This window comes from Enhydra lutris, unplaced genomic scaffold (assembly GCF_002288905.1).
Source record: "Enhydra lutris kenyoni isolate GAN:26980312 unplaced genomic scaffold, ASM228890v2 scaffoldscaffold1, whole genome shotgun sequence".
Classification (NCBI taxonomy): Eukaryota; Metazoa; Chordata; class Mammalia; order Carnivora; family Mustelidae; genus Enhydra; species Enhydra lutris.
Genome location: NW_019154085.1, coordinates 28491271 through 28507802, shown reverse-complemented (window position 1 = coordinate 28507802; position 16532 = coordinate 28491271). Strand labels below are relative to the sequence as shown.

The 16532-nt window shown below is 41.2% G+C and overlaps 1 protein-coding gene across 3 annotated transcripts in view; it reads right to left on the bottom strand.

Moving 5' to 3' along the window:
- LOC111144070 (actin related protein 2/3 complex subunit 2) overlaps window positions 1-16532 on the bottom strand; it is a 35866-nt gene that overhangs the window by 11683 nt on the left and 7651 nt on the right. For all 3 annotated transcript variants that reach the window (XM_022498374.1, XM_022498205.1, XM_022498294.1), the window contains 4 exons: window positions 9618-9652; window positions 8176-8288; window positions 3856-3901; window positions 175-361 (listed from right to left, as the gene is read on the bottom strand). In XM_022498374.1, coding sequence (XP_022354082.1) covers window positions 175-361; window positions 3856-3901; window positions 8176-8288; window positions 9618-9652 — 381 coding nt within the window. The remainder of the gene's footprint in view (window positions 1-174; window positions 362-3855; window positions 3902-8175; window positions 8289-9617; window positions 9653-16532) is intronic.

The following is a 16532-nucleotide window of genomic DNA, read 5'->3' as shown; positions in this document are numbered from 1 at the left end:
AGCAGAAATGGCCCCCTTTTTTCCCCTGTCATCTACAACCTGGCTTAAAGAACTTTATGAGAAAGACATGTTAGGGGGATTCACACAGTAGAGCTTAAGGTCTGACCTAATGTGTATCTTTCAGTGAGGGCATGTAAGCCTTGCCCCGGCTTTGGGACCAGGTTCTATACTCACATGGTCTCATCATCCCTGTAATGGATAACTGCCCTGTTCTCGCCTTCCTTGCCCTCTTCTTGGAATTGGAAATATTTCTCAAAGACAGAGGCAAAACAATTTCGTTTCAACATGCCAGCCTGATGCACAATGGAATCCTTGGATGCCGGCAGATTTTCAAGGTCATATAGCAAAGAGACATTGTATCCTAGAGAGGGGAAAAAAACCCACAAGTGGTTATATTTAAAACGAAACCAAAAAACTTTGCAGGTTCTAATGACATCTTATCTTGTTTCAGTGTCCATACTTTTAACCCAGGTAGACTGCTGTCCACTCTCAAGGTTAAGATAAAACTTTAATTCTTGTATAACCACCGTAAATATATACATCTAATTAACAAATGCTATGCAAAAATTTGAATCAATATCAAAGATGACTGATTACAAATAAGGAATAAAAAGCAGCCATAATTCAGAACTTTGAGTAGAAATTTAGTGTTCCAGACACAGGAATGAAGTGGGCACCTGTGTATGCTATCAAGCTATAATAATACGAGTTATGTATTTTCCTCTGACGGTTTAACTGCCAAGTGCTAACACAAAGTCAGCAGCTGGGTAGCTTTTTTTTTTCTTTAATAAGATATTTTATTTTTTTAAAGATTTATTTATTTGACAGAGAGAGAGATCACAAGTAGGCAGAGAGGCAGGCTGAGAGAGAGAGGGGGAAGCAGGCTCCCCGCTGAGGAGACAGCCTGATGTGGGGATGTGGGACTCAATCTTGCATGATCTCAGGGTCATGACCCAAGCCAAAGGCAGAGGCCCGATCTGCTGAGCCACCCAGGCACCCCCCTGGGTAGCTTTTTAATTAAAACAAAAAACAAAACAAAAAACCCTTCACATACCATCGCAAACCCTTTGTGGCAAGAGGTGAAGTATGGACAAATTTAAATGTGTGTGTGTATGTGTATACCTCCCCAAAAGCTTTTGTTTCTACATGCTATCAAAATTTCAGGTTTTTTTTTTTTTTTTTAGTTTTATTTACTGGACAGAGAGAGACACAGAGAGAAAGCGAACACAAGCAGGGGGAGTAGGAGAGGGACCCTGGGATCATGACCTGAGCCGAAGGCAGACGCTTAATAACTGAGCCACCCAGGCATCCCCCAAAATTTCACAGTGTTTTAAAATATTTTACTTCATTTGATCTCTGTAAGAATTCTTTGAAGTAGGCAGGCCAGATACAGTTGTTCTCATTTTAAAGGGAAAACAAGTTCAAAGGAGCAGAGTGCCATGCTAAATGCAGCATGACACAGAGGTACAGGCAACTCTATTTGGAACTGAACAGAACTGGGTCCAAATCCTGGGTCTTGCCACTTCATGACCTTGGACAAACTACCTAACCTCTATAATTCCTACATCTATTTAAAAAGGGGGGCTAGGGCGCTTGGGTGGCTCAGCTGGGTAAGTGACTGCCTTGGGCTCAGAGTCCCAGGATTGAGTCCCACGTCAGGCTCCCAGCTCCATGGGGAGTCTGCTTCTCCCTCTGACCTTCTCCCCTCTCATGCTATCTCTTGTTCTCTCTCTCAAATAAATAAAGAAAACCTTTAAAAAAATAAAAATAAAAATAAAATTAAAAAGGGTGGCTAGACTGGGGAGGCCCTTGGGAATATTTAGAGCGCTTATAAGTATTTTAAAGTGCCCAGAACACAGTAGGTCATCAATAAATGGGACCCAAAGCCAAGTCTGCTGACCACTGCCCACTATTCTCCCTCTTTACAGCATGTCAAGTATGAGTTCCAGCAAACATGGCTGGGGAAACTGATTAGCTAATCAAACAATTAATATAAGGCAAAAAGCCTACAGGTGGCTTTGCAAGAGTATCTGTACATCACTGAGGGCCATTTCATATTCTAGGTAACTGCTGGGAATAATTTTACCAGAACCGTATGGAGTATCTAAACATTTATACTTCGTCACTATTTAATTTTTTCCCAAGCGCATTCTGGAGGTATGTTTTTTGTTGGATCAAGCTTCACTGAGAACATGGGCTATCTAAATCTATGTTCTAGATTGTGCTGAGCATATTTCTGGCACTCTAATATTGAGTAATATCAATCATCACTCCATTTTGGGTACCTGAAAACCAGAGAAGCAGACTACAGGATTAAAGATTAGATAGAAAATGAAAATACATGAAGTTGAGCTTTGTTAGTTTTAAGAAGCCAAATAAAACAAAATAAAACTACAGCTCAAGTCAGACTCTAAGTAAGGCTTTCATATGATGAAAAGGAACATACTGAGGACAGATTAAAAGGAAAAATCTAGTAGAGCCTGGTGAGACTCCCAAACTTGCCTATATAAACCCACAGAAAAAGAGGAGACACATCACTTTCATGTGTATTTATACTTTGCACTTGTATGAACACAAGGTCTGCAATCTGGCAATGGCCTGCGCTTTTAGCAGGAAGTAGAAGAAAAGGCTCAGGGACAGAAACATTAGTTCTGTGTTACACTCCAGTGGTTCTGGGAGACTATAGGATCTGAGCTATGTCAAGCATGCCCAAGAGTTCCAACACGATTTTTTCTAGTCTAGTTCTGTTTCTGCCTTTCTTTCTTTCTTCTTCTCTCTCTAAAATTCCTTGAATCCCCTTAAAGCCTACAGTGTTATTTATTTTTTTGTTTTTGTTTTTATTTCTTGATATATTTCTACCATCTATTTGGGGATGAAAACATTCCAGTATTCTCCCACCCACAGTATCCCTAGTAACAAGTTACGTCCCAAAGATATCATTCTGTATTTGGTATTTTGTTTCCACAGCATACAGAAGACTGGGGAAGGTCTTCTATTGGGATTGACCGGGGAAAGTCTTTTATTGGGACTGTTGAGGCATGTCACATTATAAAAATGAAAACAAATAAGCAAACAAAAACCACACAAAGGCTGGGGAAGGAAATAAGCTAGTGAAAATAACAGCTGTGAATAGACAGATGAACTCTCCTTAGAACAATTTGCTAATCGAAGTACCACAGGAACAAAATGTGAGTAATGTGTTCAAAAGAATTTAACTACTTGGTCCTCATCAGGGGGCCCAGCTAAATGCAGAATCTGAGCCCAGCACTTATTCACGAGGATGAAAATACTGTTCAGTTTTTCTGCTTTAAATTTCCTGTAAAACAGCAGGAACATAGCTGTTGTAATCAAGGAAGGCTATGGTGCTTTTCAATTCCTCTGGCTGTGAAGAGGCTATTTATTCTTTATTAAAAAGAACAGATTAAAAGGAGGGACTGAAATTTCTGTTTCTTGAAAATGTGAGAACAGTTATGTTTCCTTCTCCAAAAGTGCAAAGTACAGAAAATGGTGTAATTAGGGGCTGGGGTGAAAACCAATGTTTGCTCAGTCTCAAAAGGCATTTAATCACCATGAGCAAACAAAAGGGGCCCACTGGTTGTAAGTCACTTGGCTCCACCACATAAACATTAAAAATGATCCACATCAGTTTTGCAAACCACACTGTGTACCATTACTGGACAAAGCAAAGTCCCTTACAAGCTATTTTTATGGAGAGAGTTGAAGTGCGAACTGGGCTCAGGCAGAAATATTTGTAGAATGCACAGTATTTAAATGAAATGCTTTGGTTAAAAAAAAGCAGAGTACAAACAGGACAGGTCTCTTTCCATGTCATCCCACAGTTGCATTACTACATACCTGATTCGGGATTTACCAAGAAGCTCCCGTACACCCTCTTTAATAACTAGAAAATACAAAAACAAATGTTAATCCAAATGTCATGATAATGTCATTATTTTTAAAGCATTATATTTGCCAAGCTCCTTCTAAATCAGAATTTTTCATTTGGTGGATGGGACACTGGATACACAATGGGAAGCAGATACATCTGAGCTACCAAGCCAGTCCCTCACGAGTGAAGATTAAATCCAAAAGGTTAGGGGCACTTGGGTGGCTCAGCTGGTTAAGCATCTGCCTTAAGCTCAGTTCACGATCTTAGGGTCCTAGGATCGAGCCCCTCATCAGGCTCCCTGTTCAGCTGGGGGGGGGTCTGTTTCTCCCTCTCCCTCCTACTCACGCTCTCACTTTTAAATAAATAAATAAAATCTTAAAAACAAAACAGAAAAACCAAAACCTTGTTAAAAAAAAAAATCCAGAAGGTTAATCTAGGATCTGTTTTTCAATCCAGGCTCATCTTTTAACTTTTAGGAGTTGGTCACCCCTGTTTTAGGCTCTCTGTTCTCCTCCCGACTATGTATCGCACACAATCACTTTTGTTTTCAAGAATGCAAAAGGATGCCAAACCCAAGTGAGAGTAGATTATGTTAGTTATCAATTAAGTACAGGCCGAACCAGTAACCCAGGTGAGTAAAGAGATAAAGGCAGAATTGCTGGGAACAGATTCCAGTCAGCCTGCTTATCTTGAAAGCCTTAAAATTATTTAGCTCATCGGTTTTATGGATTTTAAGACAAAAGACAAGAGATCACTGAACCACATAGCCATTTATTTATGCTGGTGGGTCCACAGAAGGCTGTACTCTCTAAATGCCTGCCTGCACCCCGAAATACTTGCTACTGGCTCCTCTCCAGCTTTGGGGAGTAAATGATAAAACAAGAGCCCTTTATATACCTTCCTATTTCTCTGTCAGAGTGACTGCTTCATCTGGTACAAACTGCTCTTAGGCTGACAATTTGAGAAACAGAAACCTTCTGGAAGGACCAGTTCAGATTTAAATGTTATATAGGCTATGGTAAGCAGTAAAAAAGCAGCTATCTGAGGATAGAAAAACGTAAACATTAGAGTCGTCAGAACTTAGTCACTTTTTCGGTATTTAGTAGTCTTTATATGTGTAAGAGGCAAAACAGACATGGTTTATTCTTAACCCTCACTGAAAACACATTCAGGGAGGGAAGGTGTCGTCGCTATTCCACAAGAAGGGAAAACGGAGGCCAATATATGTGACAGCAGTACAACAGGCTACCGAGCTCTGTCTGTAGACACTTAGTCAATTTCTCAACACTACCTCACCACACACACACTCACGATCCTCTGTAATTTTCTGGGATACAAAAAAAAAAAAAAAAAAAAAAAGGATACTTCATCAGTGACAAGTCACCAAATTAAAAGTGAACAAAAGCATGAACTTTTGTTTTAATTGTAGGAGTTACACATGCAGGTTTTACAGGATTTCATCAGCCAGAGAAAAGCAGCGCAAGTGCAGGCAGCCTAGAGGGGAGCCCCATGCGAGCAGGCCCTGTGCCCACTCATGCCTGCATATGGGGATTGGCAGTAAACAGAGCCAAGTGAATTCTTAGGTTTTCTTCTAATCTTACTTTCAATGCACCCTCTAGGTATTTAAAAAAAAAAAATGCAGCAGCAAACCACGTATGGCCTATTTGAAAAAATTATCACACAGCAAGGTTCTTTACTTCCTGTTCTTAAATACTCTTTACTATTCCACACATTTATTTCACCACTTTCCTACAGCTGGAAGAAATTCTCTATCTATCTATCAAACGATGGAAAGAGAACAGGCCTCAGTTCTGACTGTGTGGGCACACTGGTTCGTATACAGGCAAACAACAAGTAAGGTCACACACAGTTCCGATCTGGTGACCATAAAGCCGCTGTAGGGTTGTCTCTTTTACAGAAGAGGAACTGAAGGGAGAGGTTAAGGTCACAGAGTTTGTTGGTGGCACAGAGAGATCTCACCTTCAGGTGTCCTACATACCACTTCTAAAGTTCTGAGGCGGCGGGAAGAATAATGGGCACATCCCAGCAGAATTTGAACTAGCGTGTGGTCTCTGAGCTACAGTACTGCACCAGGTGGACTGTGGGTACTTGGAGGAAGGGGAAATTAGATTGTGGAAGAAAAAAACATAGCTCTCAAGATTTAGTTTAATTCCAAGCTTAATATTCTGAGATCTAAGAGCCAAACTTATACCATTTCACTCTTCTGCTCCTTCCACTTGGCAAAACCAGCCAATGCTTCCTGTTGATTTCACCTGCACTTTTAACCATGATTCATTTTCCACGGAGTGCCCCCTCTTTCAATCTGACACCAGGAGATGGGTGGAGACAGCCCATCGGTCCTCACCATCAGACCTTCCCGCCCTAGCAGCAGAGGCTTTCTGCCTTGAAAAAGGGCCTGGGCAGAGCAGCAAGCTTCCTCTGGTTATTGCAAGCTGGTCACTGTTTAACCAACCCAGAGAGCCACGCACCGTGCACTCCGCTCCAAAGCTCTGAGTGTTACTTGCTCCACCCACGTGGGCGGGTGGGGTTGGTTCTCTGACCCTGTGGGAGCTACCAGAATAGCACTGTGTTGGGGAGTTCCAGAGTGCAGAAGGCACAGACTGGAAAGGAGATTTAAGAAATCCATCTCTAACGCTTTCTTTCCCTTCCAAAGATTGCTATCATTGTGCCTGCATCTTAAAAAGAGAGGACTGTTTGCAGAGAACGATTACACAATTTTGAGTTGTCTGTTCAAAGCTTTAACAATTCTTTTCAGGTTGTCATTTTATGGTAAATCAAAAGTGGGGCCACTTTAATAGTCACTTGTTCCCTTTTGTTTTTAATCTGGTAAAGAGGGGAGTTGGCTACTTTTCTAGAATGATCCTTATGTTTTATGAGACTGGGTCTTCCTCCTGAAGCTTTTCTTTCAGGTAAAATCACAGAGAATACAAATTCTCTAAACATTTCCTCTTCCCTTGAATAGGCAATTCAGAAAATGTTTTGGCTCTTCCCTGAATTTCTGGGACAGATCAACTGCATATGAATAACTAAAAGAAATGACTGCTTTTGGCCTTGGGATCATAGTTAATATCAATTTTAGTTTTTATACCAAAATATTACTGAGATAGATTTTGATCTTTTTTCTCAAACAGCCTTTTCATTGCATAAATTTTAACTATTTCAAAAGCTCTTAATTAGAAAGAAAATAGAAATGACCATATCTTCATTCACCAGATTAAGGAGAACCTAGCTTGTTAAAACTAAAAGATATCTGAAAACTGATTCAGGAACTGAGTCATACTTCCTGCTTTGAGACCCAACCACAACGTATGCACACTGGTGTAACAGCATTTTCTTTCTTCCATAAATGGCTCTCCCCAGAGCAAATACAGTTCAACAGGAACCAAACCTGCTACTTAAGCTATAGAAAGAAGCTAGTGAACAAGGCATGGCCATTAAGAATTTCAAAATGCATGGACAACCTTTCTTATTTCCCCTATGGTAGTTATAAGGAAGAAGAGAAACTTGAAGTAGCCAGCTCTAAAGAAGTTTAAATCAAAAAATTTAAAGGGTAGATTTGTACCTAAATTTCCAGAATGAGAAATTAAGACCTTAAACTTTAAAGGCCAGAGCTATATACCTGCTTTACAATATTACAGAAATAGAATGGAACCCATCTCAATCTTGAGACAGCTATTTTTTTTTTTTTTTTAAGATTTTATTTATTTGACAGAGAAAGAGAGAGCACAAGCAAGGGGTGGCAGCAGAGGGAGAAGCAGGCTCAATCCCAGGATCCTGGGATCATGACCTGGGCCGAAGGCAGTTGCTTTACCAACCGAGGCACCCAGGCGCCCAAGATAGCTATTTTTTAAGTAGGCTACACAACGTGGAGCCCAATGTGGGGCCTGAACTCGTGACCCTGAGATCAAGACCTGAGCTGAGATCAAGAGGTGGATGCTTAACCAACTAAGCCCCCCAGCTGCCCTGTGACAGCTATTTTTTTTTACTGGTCTAAGAATGTATTGTTTGGTGCATTTTTTGGGAACTAAAGTTGTCTTGGTTTTCATTGGTTAGGGAACACCTTTATTTTTCTAGAGTAATAAACAACAAGCAAAGAGCCAAAGCTTTTTCTGAAAAACACCCTTCTCTGTAATATGGGTCGAGAGTCCCTGGTTAGGTGAGCAAGCTGTCCGGAGTGGCCACTGCCACAGACCTTCTAGAAGTGGCAAGCTGCCAGCAAGGTGAAGAGGAAACAAGAGACCCAAGGAAAATGATGTGGAACATACCTCATCAGCACCATGTGCCTGAAGTTCCTTGTAGAATTTCAAAGAAATACTGACCATCACTTTTGTTTTGTCTCCATTAGGATTTGAAATATGATAGAGGACTCCATCAAAATCTATGAGGGAAAGTAAATAAAACTGCTTAACTTGGGAACGGGAAATAAGATCTCAAGGTGACTGCCTACCTTGTTACAGGCCACAAGGAGGTCCTCCTTGGAAGCAGGTGTATATTTAAATCCATGCAGAAAGTCAGCAAAAACACTGGGACAGAACTGTCAAGTACTGATCTCTTTGTTCTCTTCTAAAATTATAAAGCTATTCTTACCTTCGTCACAGCTTGGTGCTGAAAAAAAATTTTTTTTTTAAAGCTTTTGTTGTGATGTATTTTAAAGAAGCTACAATAGTACATGGAATGGACTCCTAGCCTGCTCCATGTAACTTCAACAATTATGAACACATGGCCAATCTTTCATTTAGACGTCCCCCCGATGATTTATTCTAAAGTAAATCTGAGACATCACATCATTTCATCCATAAATATTTCAGAATGCATCTCCAGATGATAAGGAAGAATTAAAAACAAAACAAAACATAACAAAACAAAACAAAACCCAACACAGCTACAATACCACTGCCATGACTAAACTTTTAAGAGTAGCTTCTTAATGTCAAATATCCAGTCTAGTGTTCAAATATTCTGCCTCAAAAAAAAAAAAAAGTTTTAAAATAATGTCATGTTATTTGAATTAGATCCAAACAAGGCCCCCACATTGCACCTGGTTATTTCTTAAGTTTCTTCTAATTTATATCCAGGCCCCCCTCTCTTTGGCTTCTATCTTCCTGCAGTACAGAGAGGACTTAACCCTGGGTAGTTCCTGAAACCAGGTGCTGAGCGCCATCACTTTAGGGAGATCTGGCATTGCTGGTTAGTGGGAGGGGACAGGGATGGTGCCTGGTCTCCAATCACAGCACTTCAGAGCTGCAAAAAGTATTCCAAAATCTAGTCAAGTACCCTCACTTTATAGAGGGTGATTGTTTAACTCCTTAAAGTCCACAAAGCAAGTGAGTAGTATCAACAGCTAATTTTTTTTATAGGGACTAGAAAACAGTAACCTCTCTCTGACTTGTTGAACAGGCCTCTAGTATTATCCATGTTTCCCCACTACTCTAGTGCTAGGCAAACTGAGATGAAGGCTACTTGAAGGCAGTAATTTAATATTTCCAAGTTAAACTGAAGTTTATACCACAACAGTAAGCCCCAACTTCTAAGATATCAGCAGGTAACTTCACATAGTTCCATAAATCCACAAAATGATCATCTAAAACAAAGACCCTGAGAAGACTTGACAATCAAGGGACAGTACTCCAAATCTCCAAACCTATTTTAGGAATGAGTTTTCTATTTTTATATTGTGCCTTAACAGGGCTGAAGTAAGGACACTTACCTGCAAATGTTACTTCTACTGCTTCTGGCTTGTTACTGCAAAACAAAAGAACAGTCCTTCAATAAAGACAGCTGTACTGCTGCTTGCCCCCAAGGGGACTTGCAGACTCTTGAGCTCTGTTCCGGATCGGAGCATTCTGGACCAGTCTTATGCTTACTGCTGACCTGAGACTGCAACTCATTTTCTCATGTATCTGAACCTTTGGGCTCCCTTAAGGTAGAGGATACAAAAAAGCAGCAGGACAGACAATTTTTGTGTTCTAGCTGCTGTCAAATCTCTGCCATAGCTGGTGCTTAGCTTCAGTTCAGAATTCCTTAAGACTATGATATGTATGTCTGCATATGTGAACTATAAGATGCCATCTTTTGATCAATGTCTCTCCCATAGGACAGTAGTGACGGATGTGGAGGTAGTACATTCTGCTAAACAGAATGCAGAATGGTTTTAATCCACTAAAGAAGGGATAATTCCAGGCCATAAAACAGAACAGGAAGTTCTATACCATTTCAAAGACAATCTGTAAGTCTTCCTACACGTCTTTCCCTCTCCCTTAACGTCACCAAAGTTCTCACCACTCTCCTTCATGAAGCCCTCTTGGACTGGTTCTACCCTAGTTTTGTTTTGAAATTCCTGCACTGCACTTACATAGAAAGCGGAGCACAAAATAACACTGCAAAATCGCTGGGGACAGTCAAGACACCAAGGCTTTAGCTTTTCATCAGGACCATGTTTTCAGACCAATTAACACCTGCACGCCTGAATTTCTCACGTCTTAATTCATCTATAAAATGGGAGAATACAACCTCACTGAACTGCTAAAGATAAAGCAAGAGAACAGATACAAACAACTCATCCTGGAAGGCAACACCAACAGCCTGATACTTTCTGTGCAGCGCCCAGCTCAGCCTGGTACAGAAACTTCCACTTGATAAATGCTGCTGAGTTATTACCTAGAAGGCATGACATACATCCTAGCTATAAACAATAATGGTCAATTAACCTCCCATGAAAGCAACGTTATGTGATTTCCCCACTTCTCCTCAAAGCCCAATGGTAGGAAACAAAAGAAGACTCCACGGTTTTATCTCTTAATGACCTAGGACTCCAATGATTCCACTTTGTTTTATGGACCAACAGACAAGACACACACATTTCCACATTTATCCTTGCCTAATTTGCTCAAGACCTCACCATCAAGTACATCTTTTTTATACTACATCCGCTCCCTTACCTGTAAAGGGAACCACGACTGAGCCGCCCTCTAGGGTTGCTGGGAAATAATGGAATACACAGGGTGGTGTATGCGTGTTAAAAAGCGCTGCAGATGCTACGCAGTTACTCTTCCAGGAAACTGGTTTTTATGAAGTGCTAGCCCTGCTGAAAAATCAACGGATATAAGTCACATACGGATTCCACTCTATTCCTGCACAGCCATCCGTGTGTGGTTTAGGAAAATCAGTCCGGGAGACTCTAAGAATCAAAGCACTGAGTGGGTTTATGGAGAAGCAGAGTTCAGAATATGATGAAGAGAGCAACACGAAACCTTCCATTGCTTCTGACCTTTCATCTGAAACTACAGCTAGGAGACAAAGACAATGAATGGCCAACCACAATTCCTCAACCTCTAAAAAGCAAGAGCAGAGCAAGAAGCAGAACAAACATTCATCTAAGGCTCACTTGCACGAACCATGAAGAGGCTGCACAATGGCAGGAAGCACCGAAGTCTGTTTCCCTGGGGAAGGGTGGCTATGCCAAAACGTCAGGGTGGAGGCTTGTGAAAGTCCACATGGCGTCACTTAGTAGGTGGCTGGGTTTTTTTTTTTTTTTTTTTTTTTTTTTTAATCCTTGGGCTTTAACTCAGCCAAGGAAGGAATGATGCCTGGGTGGCTCAGCGGGTTAAAGCCTCTGCCTTCAGCTCAGGTCATGATTCCAGGGTCGGGATCAAGCCCCACATCGGGATCTCTGCTCGGCGGGGAGCCTGCTTCCTCCTCTCTCTCTCTGCCTGCCTCTCTGCCTACTTGTGATTTCTGTCTGTCAAATAAAGAAATAAAATCTTAAAAAAAAAAAAAAAGAAGCATGGAAACATAGTTAGGAAACATAGTTAATTTTTTCTCATACATATTTAACTTGAATATTAATCTGTTTTAAAAAAAAATTCATTCTCCTACTCCATCAAAGATGGAGAAAAATTAGGTAGAAATAAAAAAGCCTTAGGGTTCCAAGCTGTAAACATTAAAAGAAAAATATTTTTAAAAGTAGGCTCCATGCCCAGCGTGAAGTCCAATGCAGAGCCTAAATGCATGACCTTGAAGTCACAACTGAGTGGAGATCAAGAGCTGGATGCTTAACCAACTGAGCTACCCAGCCCCACCCCTCCCAATCTATAAACATTTTCACTGAAATTCTGAATTTCTCTAGGTTGTCAAGTTCCCTAAGGACAAATCCCCACTGGGAGAAGTTGCTTAGGAAGAGCTATACTAAGAGGTTTGCTGCCTGACTTGGGAATATTTGTCAAATCACCACCATTAATATTTCAGTTTATGCTTTATGGCTGCACAGTAGGTTATAGAGAAGACAGGCTATAGAGGAACACATTTGGCCAAAGGAGTCTTCTGGAGAGGTCAGGTGGGAGTTACAAACTCTGTGCCCAACAAAGAGACCAGATCAAGAGTGAAATATACCAAACAGGATGGTGTCAATTCCAAGACCAGGTGTTTGTTATTTACTTTTGCGGTTTAAAACCTTGGAGCTAGAGGGGAATAAGACTGGTCTGGGGGAAAGTATACCACTTTAACAAAACCAAAAGATAAATGGATTAAGTTATTTTTTTTGTTGTTGTTTTACCATCTGCTGAAGTTTCAGATGCTGGGAATGAGTTTAAGCACAATAAAATCAAGTCCTTCGGAGTTGACTATTCAGCTCAAGTCCTGTCACTTACTGGCTATAAACCACGCTCAATGTTGCTCAGATACTGCTGAGCCTCAGGTTCCTTTTCTAGAAAATGAAGATTAAAATGTTGTTGTGAAGACTAATTGAGATGACATGTGTACAGGACAGTTTCCCAACCAGTGTCTTGTGACTAAGTTACAGACATGCTGAGATAATGATCCTCACAGCCCTCAGGGTAGCCCAATAGCAGGATCTCTAGGCTAGACCATTCACTCAAATGTGCCACACAAATACCATGTTCTGTGTGTGACCCATTGTAAGGTTAGAAGTCACCAGTGAAGGGTATCCGCACAGTGGTTAATGCATTATGTCTACTCTCTCCACAACTCCCAAGAGCCCTTGTTTTCTCAACTGTAAATGGGAACTGCTGTCACACAGGCACATTCAGAAATCAAATGAAGTTATGTTATTAAAGCTTAGAGCACAGTGTCTAATATCACAGATAGTGATCGATGAATTAGTTTTTCTTCTAGGTGGAGTCAGAAAACACCAGACTTTGAAGCTACGGCTGGGAAAAGTTGTGGGATTGTACTAACTCCCAGAATCAGGAACTGGTCAGCACTACAAGGAGAACCCCATGAGTATCAGTCCTAGAATAAAACCAGCTAGATAAGTCCTCAGGGTTACTAACTGGATAGCACAGAACACTAAAATATATTCAATTTACTCAGATGGGTTTTGAAAGTTATTCTTAAAATTGTTAGGAAAAATTTTCTTCTCTTCCTTTCCCAAGGAAGCTTCTAGAACGTCACCAATCAATAAAAAACTCCTGACAACTGTATTTTCCAATCCTCTTTTCTCATTAAGGATTTCGGAGTTTTTACTTCTGAATGCATCCAATTCCCCATCTGGGAATTTATGTGCCTCTTCTATTTTCCCCTTCTATGAGCTGAATGAGAAATTACTGAATTCTGCTATCTCACCAAAAGTTTTTGATCACTCTGCGGTTAATTCCCCTATAGGGCTCCCATCAACCTATTCGAGCAAAGACTAAAAAATGTGGCCCCTACTCTCTGCTAAGCCAGACTCAAACTATGGAGAACAAAGATGATCTAAAAGCTAATTCATGGGGCACCTGGGTGGCTCAGTGGGTTAAGCTTCTGCCTTCGGTTCAGGTCATGATCTCAGGGTCCTGGGATCAAGCTCCGCAATGGGCTCTCTGCTCAGCCGGGAGCCTGCTTCCCCCATTCTCTCTGCCTGGCTCTCTGCCTCCTTGTGATCTCTCTTTGTCAAATAAATAAATAAAATCTCTTGTAAAAAAAAAAAAAGCGATTTTTTAAAAAGCTGATTCACACAATATCAGAATAGTGATAAATTAAGCACCTAAAGAAATTAAGATTCATTCCACCTGGCTTCATCCATTCCTTCAAGAGATTAGTTCCTGAGCTAACCATATATACAGTGAGGATGCTGGGAAAGAAAGATGACCAAAGTGATAGGCCCTGCCCTTAAGGAGTCATCTGTTTCGTGGAGTGTAGCTCTGGGGCTTCACGCACAAAGTGGTGCCAAGGTCAGAAGGCAGACAGCCTATACAACTGTAACTACCTGTAAAAAGACCAACCAGACCGTTCCATTTCTTCTAGATGCTTCTTGAACAATGTCCCAATTCCAAATCACTTCAAACCAGTCTGTCTCCCTGAGGACACATGCAGCATATTTAGGAATGAGAACAAAGTATCAGCAAGATTTAATTTATTCCTTTCTCAAATTTCTCCTCCCACAGTCCTTGCCCACCCCAACTGACACGTCTTGCTTACTGAGCTTCACTCCCCCTCACACAACCACAGAGTCCCCACAACATGCAGAACCGTGGCAAGGAGCCAGCATGCACTTAAAAGCAACTGCAATTCGCATGTGACAGCATTTCCTCAATTCTGGACTCTAGGCTCTAAGTTCACGGGCCTACCTTCTGAGGCTGAGGTTCTTGGTGTGTACACAGTAACAAAAAAATTAAATTAATTTACCCAATTACTTCTTTTTTTTTAAATAAAGATTTTATTTATTTATTTGAAACAGAGAGAGAGAGAGATCACAAGTAGGCAGAGAGGCAGGCATAGAGAGAGAGGAGAAAGCAGGCTCCCCGCTGAGCAGAGAGCCCGATGTGGGCCTCGATCCCAGGACCCTGAGATCATGACCTGAGCCGAAGGCAGAGGCTTAACCCACTGAACCACCCAGGCGCCCTACCCAATTACTTCTGTTTTAATTGGGCATCTGGGTAAGAATTCCTAAATGAAAAGGCAATGCTGTTGACAAGACCTGTGGGGGTTTATTGGTAGTGCCGAGCACGGCTTCTTAATCAGCATATTCTCTTAGCGTGTAGGCTGTTAATGAGACAATTTACCAATAATTACCATTTTGTGACGATATATGAACCGTTCCAATAAGCCATTTTCCCAGGAGTGTGGTAGGAAAACAATAAAAAGCAATTTGTTGGGAATCAATCTTAGGCTTTGTCCGAACTGCCTCCAAATTAAAAGGTGATCATGCCTAAATGGTCAACAGTTTCGATAACTATTTTACCCAAAGGAAGTTTAGACTCTTAGTAGGATGCAGGCAAGAGGATTTGGCAGGATGGTCTGAGGTGTCGCTTAAAAAAACAAAAAACCCTCAGGAGGAAAATTACTGCAACTGTATTCTGAAGCATATACCACAGAACTATTTTTAAAACTATCTCACGCTTGCATTTTCAGTAGCTGCAATAGTGCTAGTGCTGTTCAACAGAACTTTCTGCAATAATGCAAATGATCTACATGTGTCCTGTCCAAATATGGCCACTACTAGAGACATGTGGCAACTGAGCACTAGAATCGTGCCTAGTGTGAGGAACTGGATTTTAGTTTTATTTCACTTTCTTCTTTAAACTTAACTAGCTACATGTAGCCACTGGCTATTATACTGGACACCACAGAGCTATGAGATTTACTTTGGAAGAGGCTGCTCAGAACAGTGATTTCCCCCAACGGGTTTGCTCTGAGAAGCGTAAAGCCCGGGGCAGCTGCCCTCTCCCAGCAGGTTCGCGCACTGGCAAAGCCTTTCCAGTTCCCAGGGTTTCTCCTCCAAGCTACTCCCCTTCATTAATGTCTCTCTGCCATCTCCACCCGCACACACCTCACCCTTTAGCTCCTCTGTAACTTTTGCCAATAGACTCTCTCAGAAGGGCCTCCTTTTGCTGTTTCTGCTTGGTGCTGAGCACTGGTAGAATCCTATAAATGTTTGTGATTATCACACTAGTCATTTTTTGCTGGAAGTTCTAGTGTAGTAGGCATGTGCCTCAATAAATCCGTTAACTACTTCACTGCTGCCTCACGCTGTATGCCTGGAAACTCACAGCAGGCCTAGAAGCCAGTTTCTGATGGGTGGGATCTGCAATCCCACCTACCTCCAGGCCTGCTATCAGGGTCTCTTCAAAGATTTTCAGAGAGCTTTTCAGCAGAGTATGTTTTGAGTGCCCTTAAAGTCTCAAAGGGAAGACAGCCACAGTAAAAGCCAAAACTTGCTGCCCTGCCCAATAACCAACATTGCTGTAATGTATTTGTTAAGAAATGTCCTAGAAGTTCTAACTTACGCTTACAGACTTGAGTGCTTATTTTAATTCCTCTGAAACAGTACTTTGTAAGAGTTAATTTTCTAAAAGTTAAAGAGCTGTCGTTCCGGATAATGGGCTTCATTTTGGAATCACAAATAGATATGAATATACTTCTACACTACAAGGCATGCTTCTACTTGAAAATGAACAGGCATTTATCTTGTAGATCAGCTTATAACCACCCAGGTCTCATTCTTTGCTAGTCTGGACTCGAGAATGCACTTAACAGGTTCAGCTGTGAAAATGCAGAAGTTAATTTAACTTCCTCCTCTATGCTACACGGCTCAAAAAAAAGTACCCAGCACCCAAAATAAGACTCTGAGCTGATTCACTCAAACATTTAAAAAGCAAAGGGACTGGTAAGTGAGACTGAAGATAAG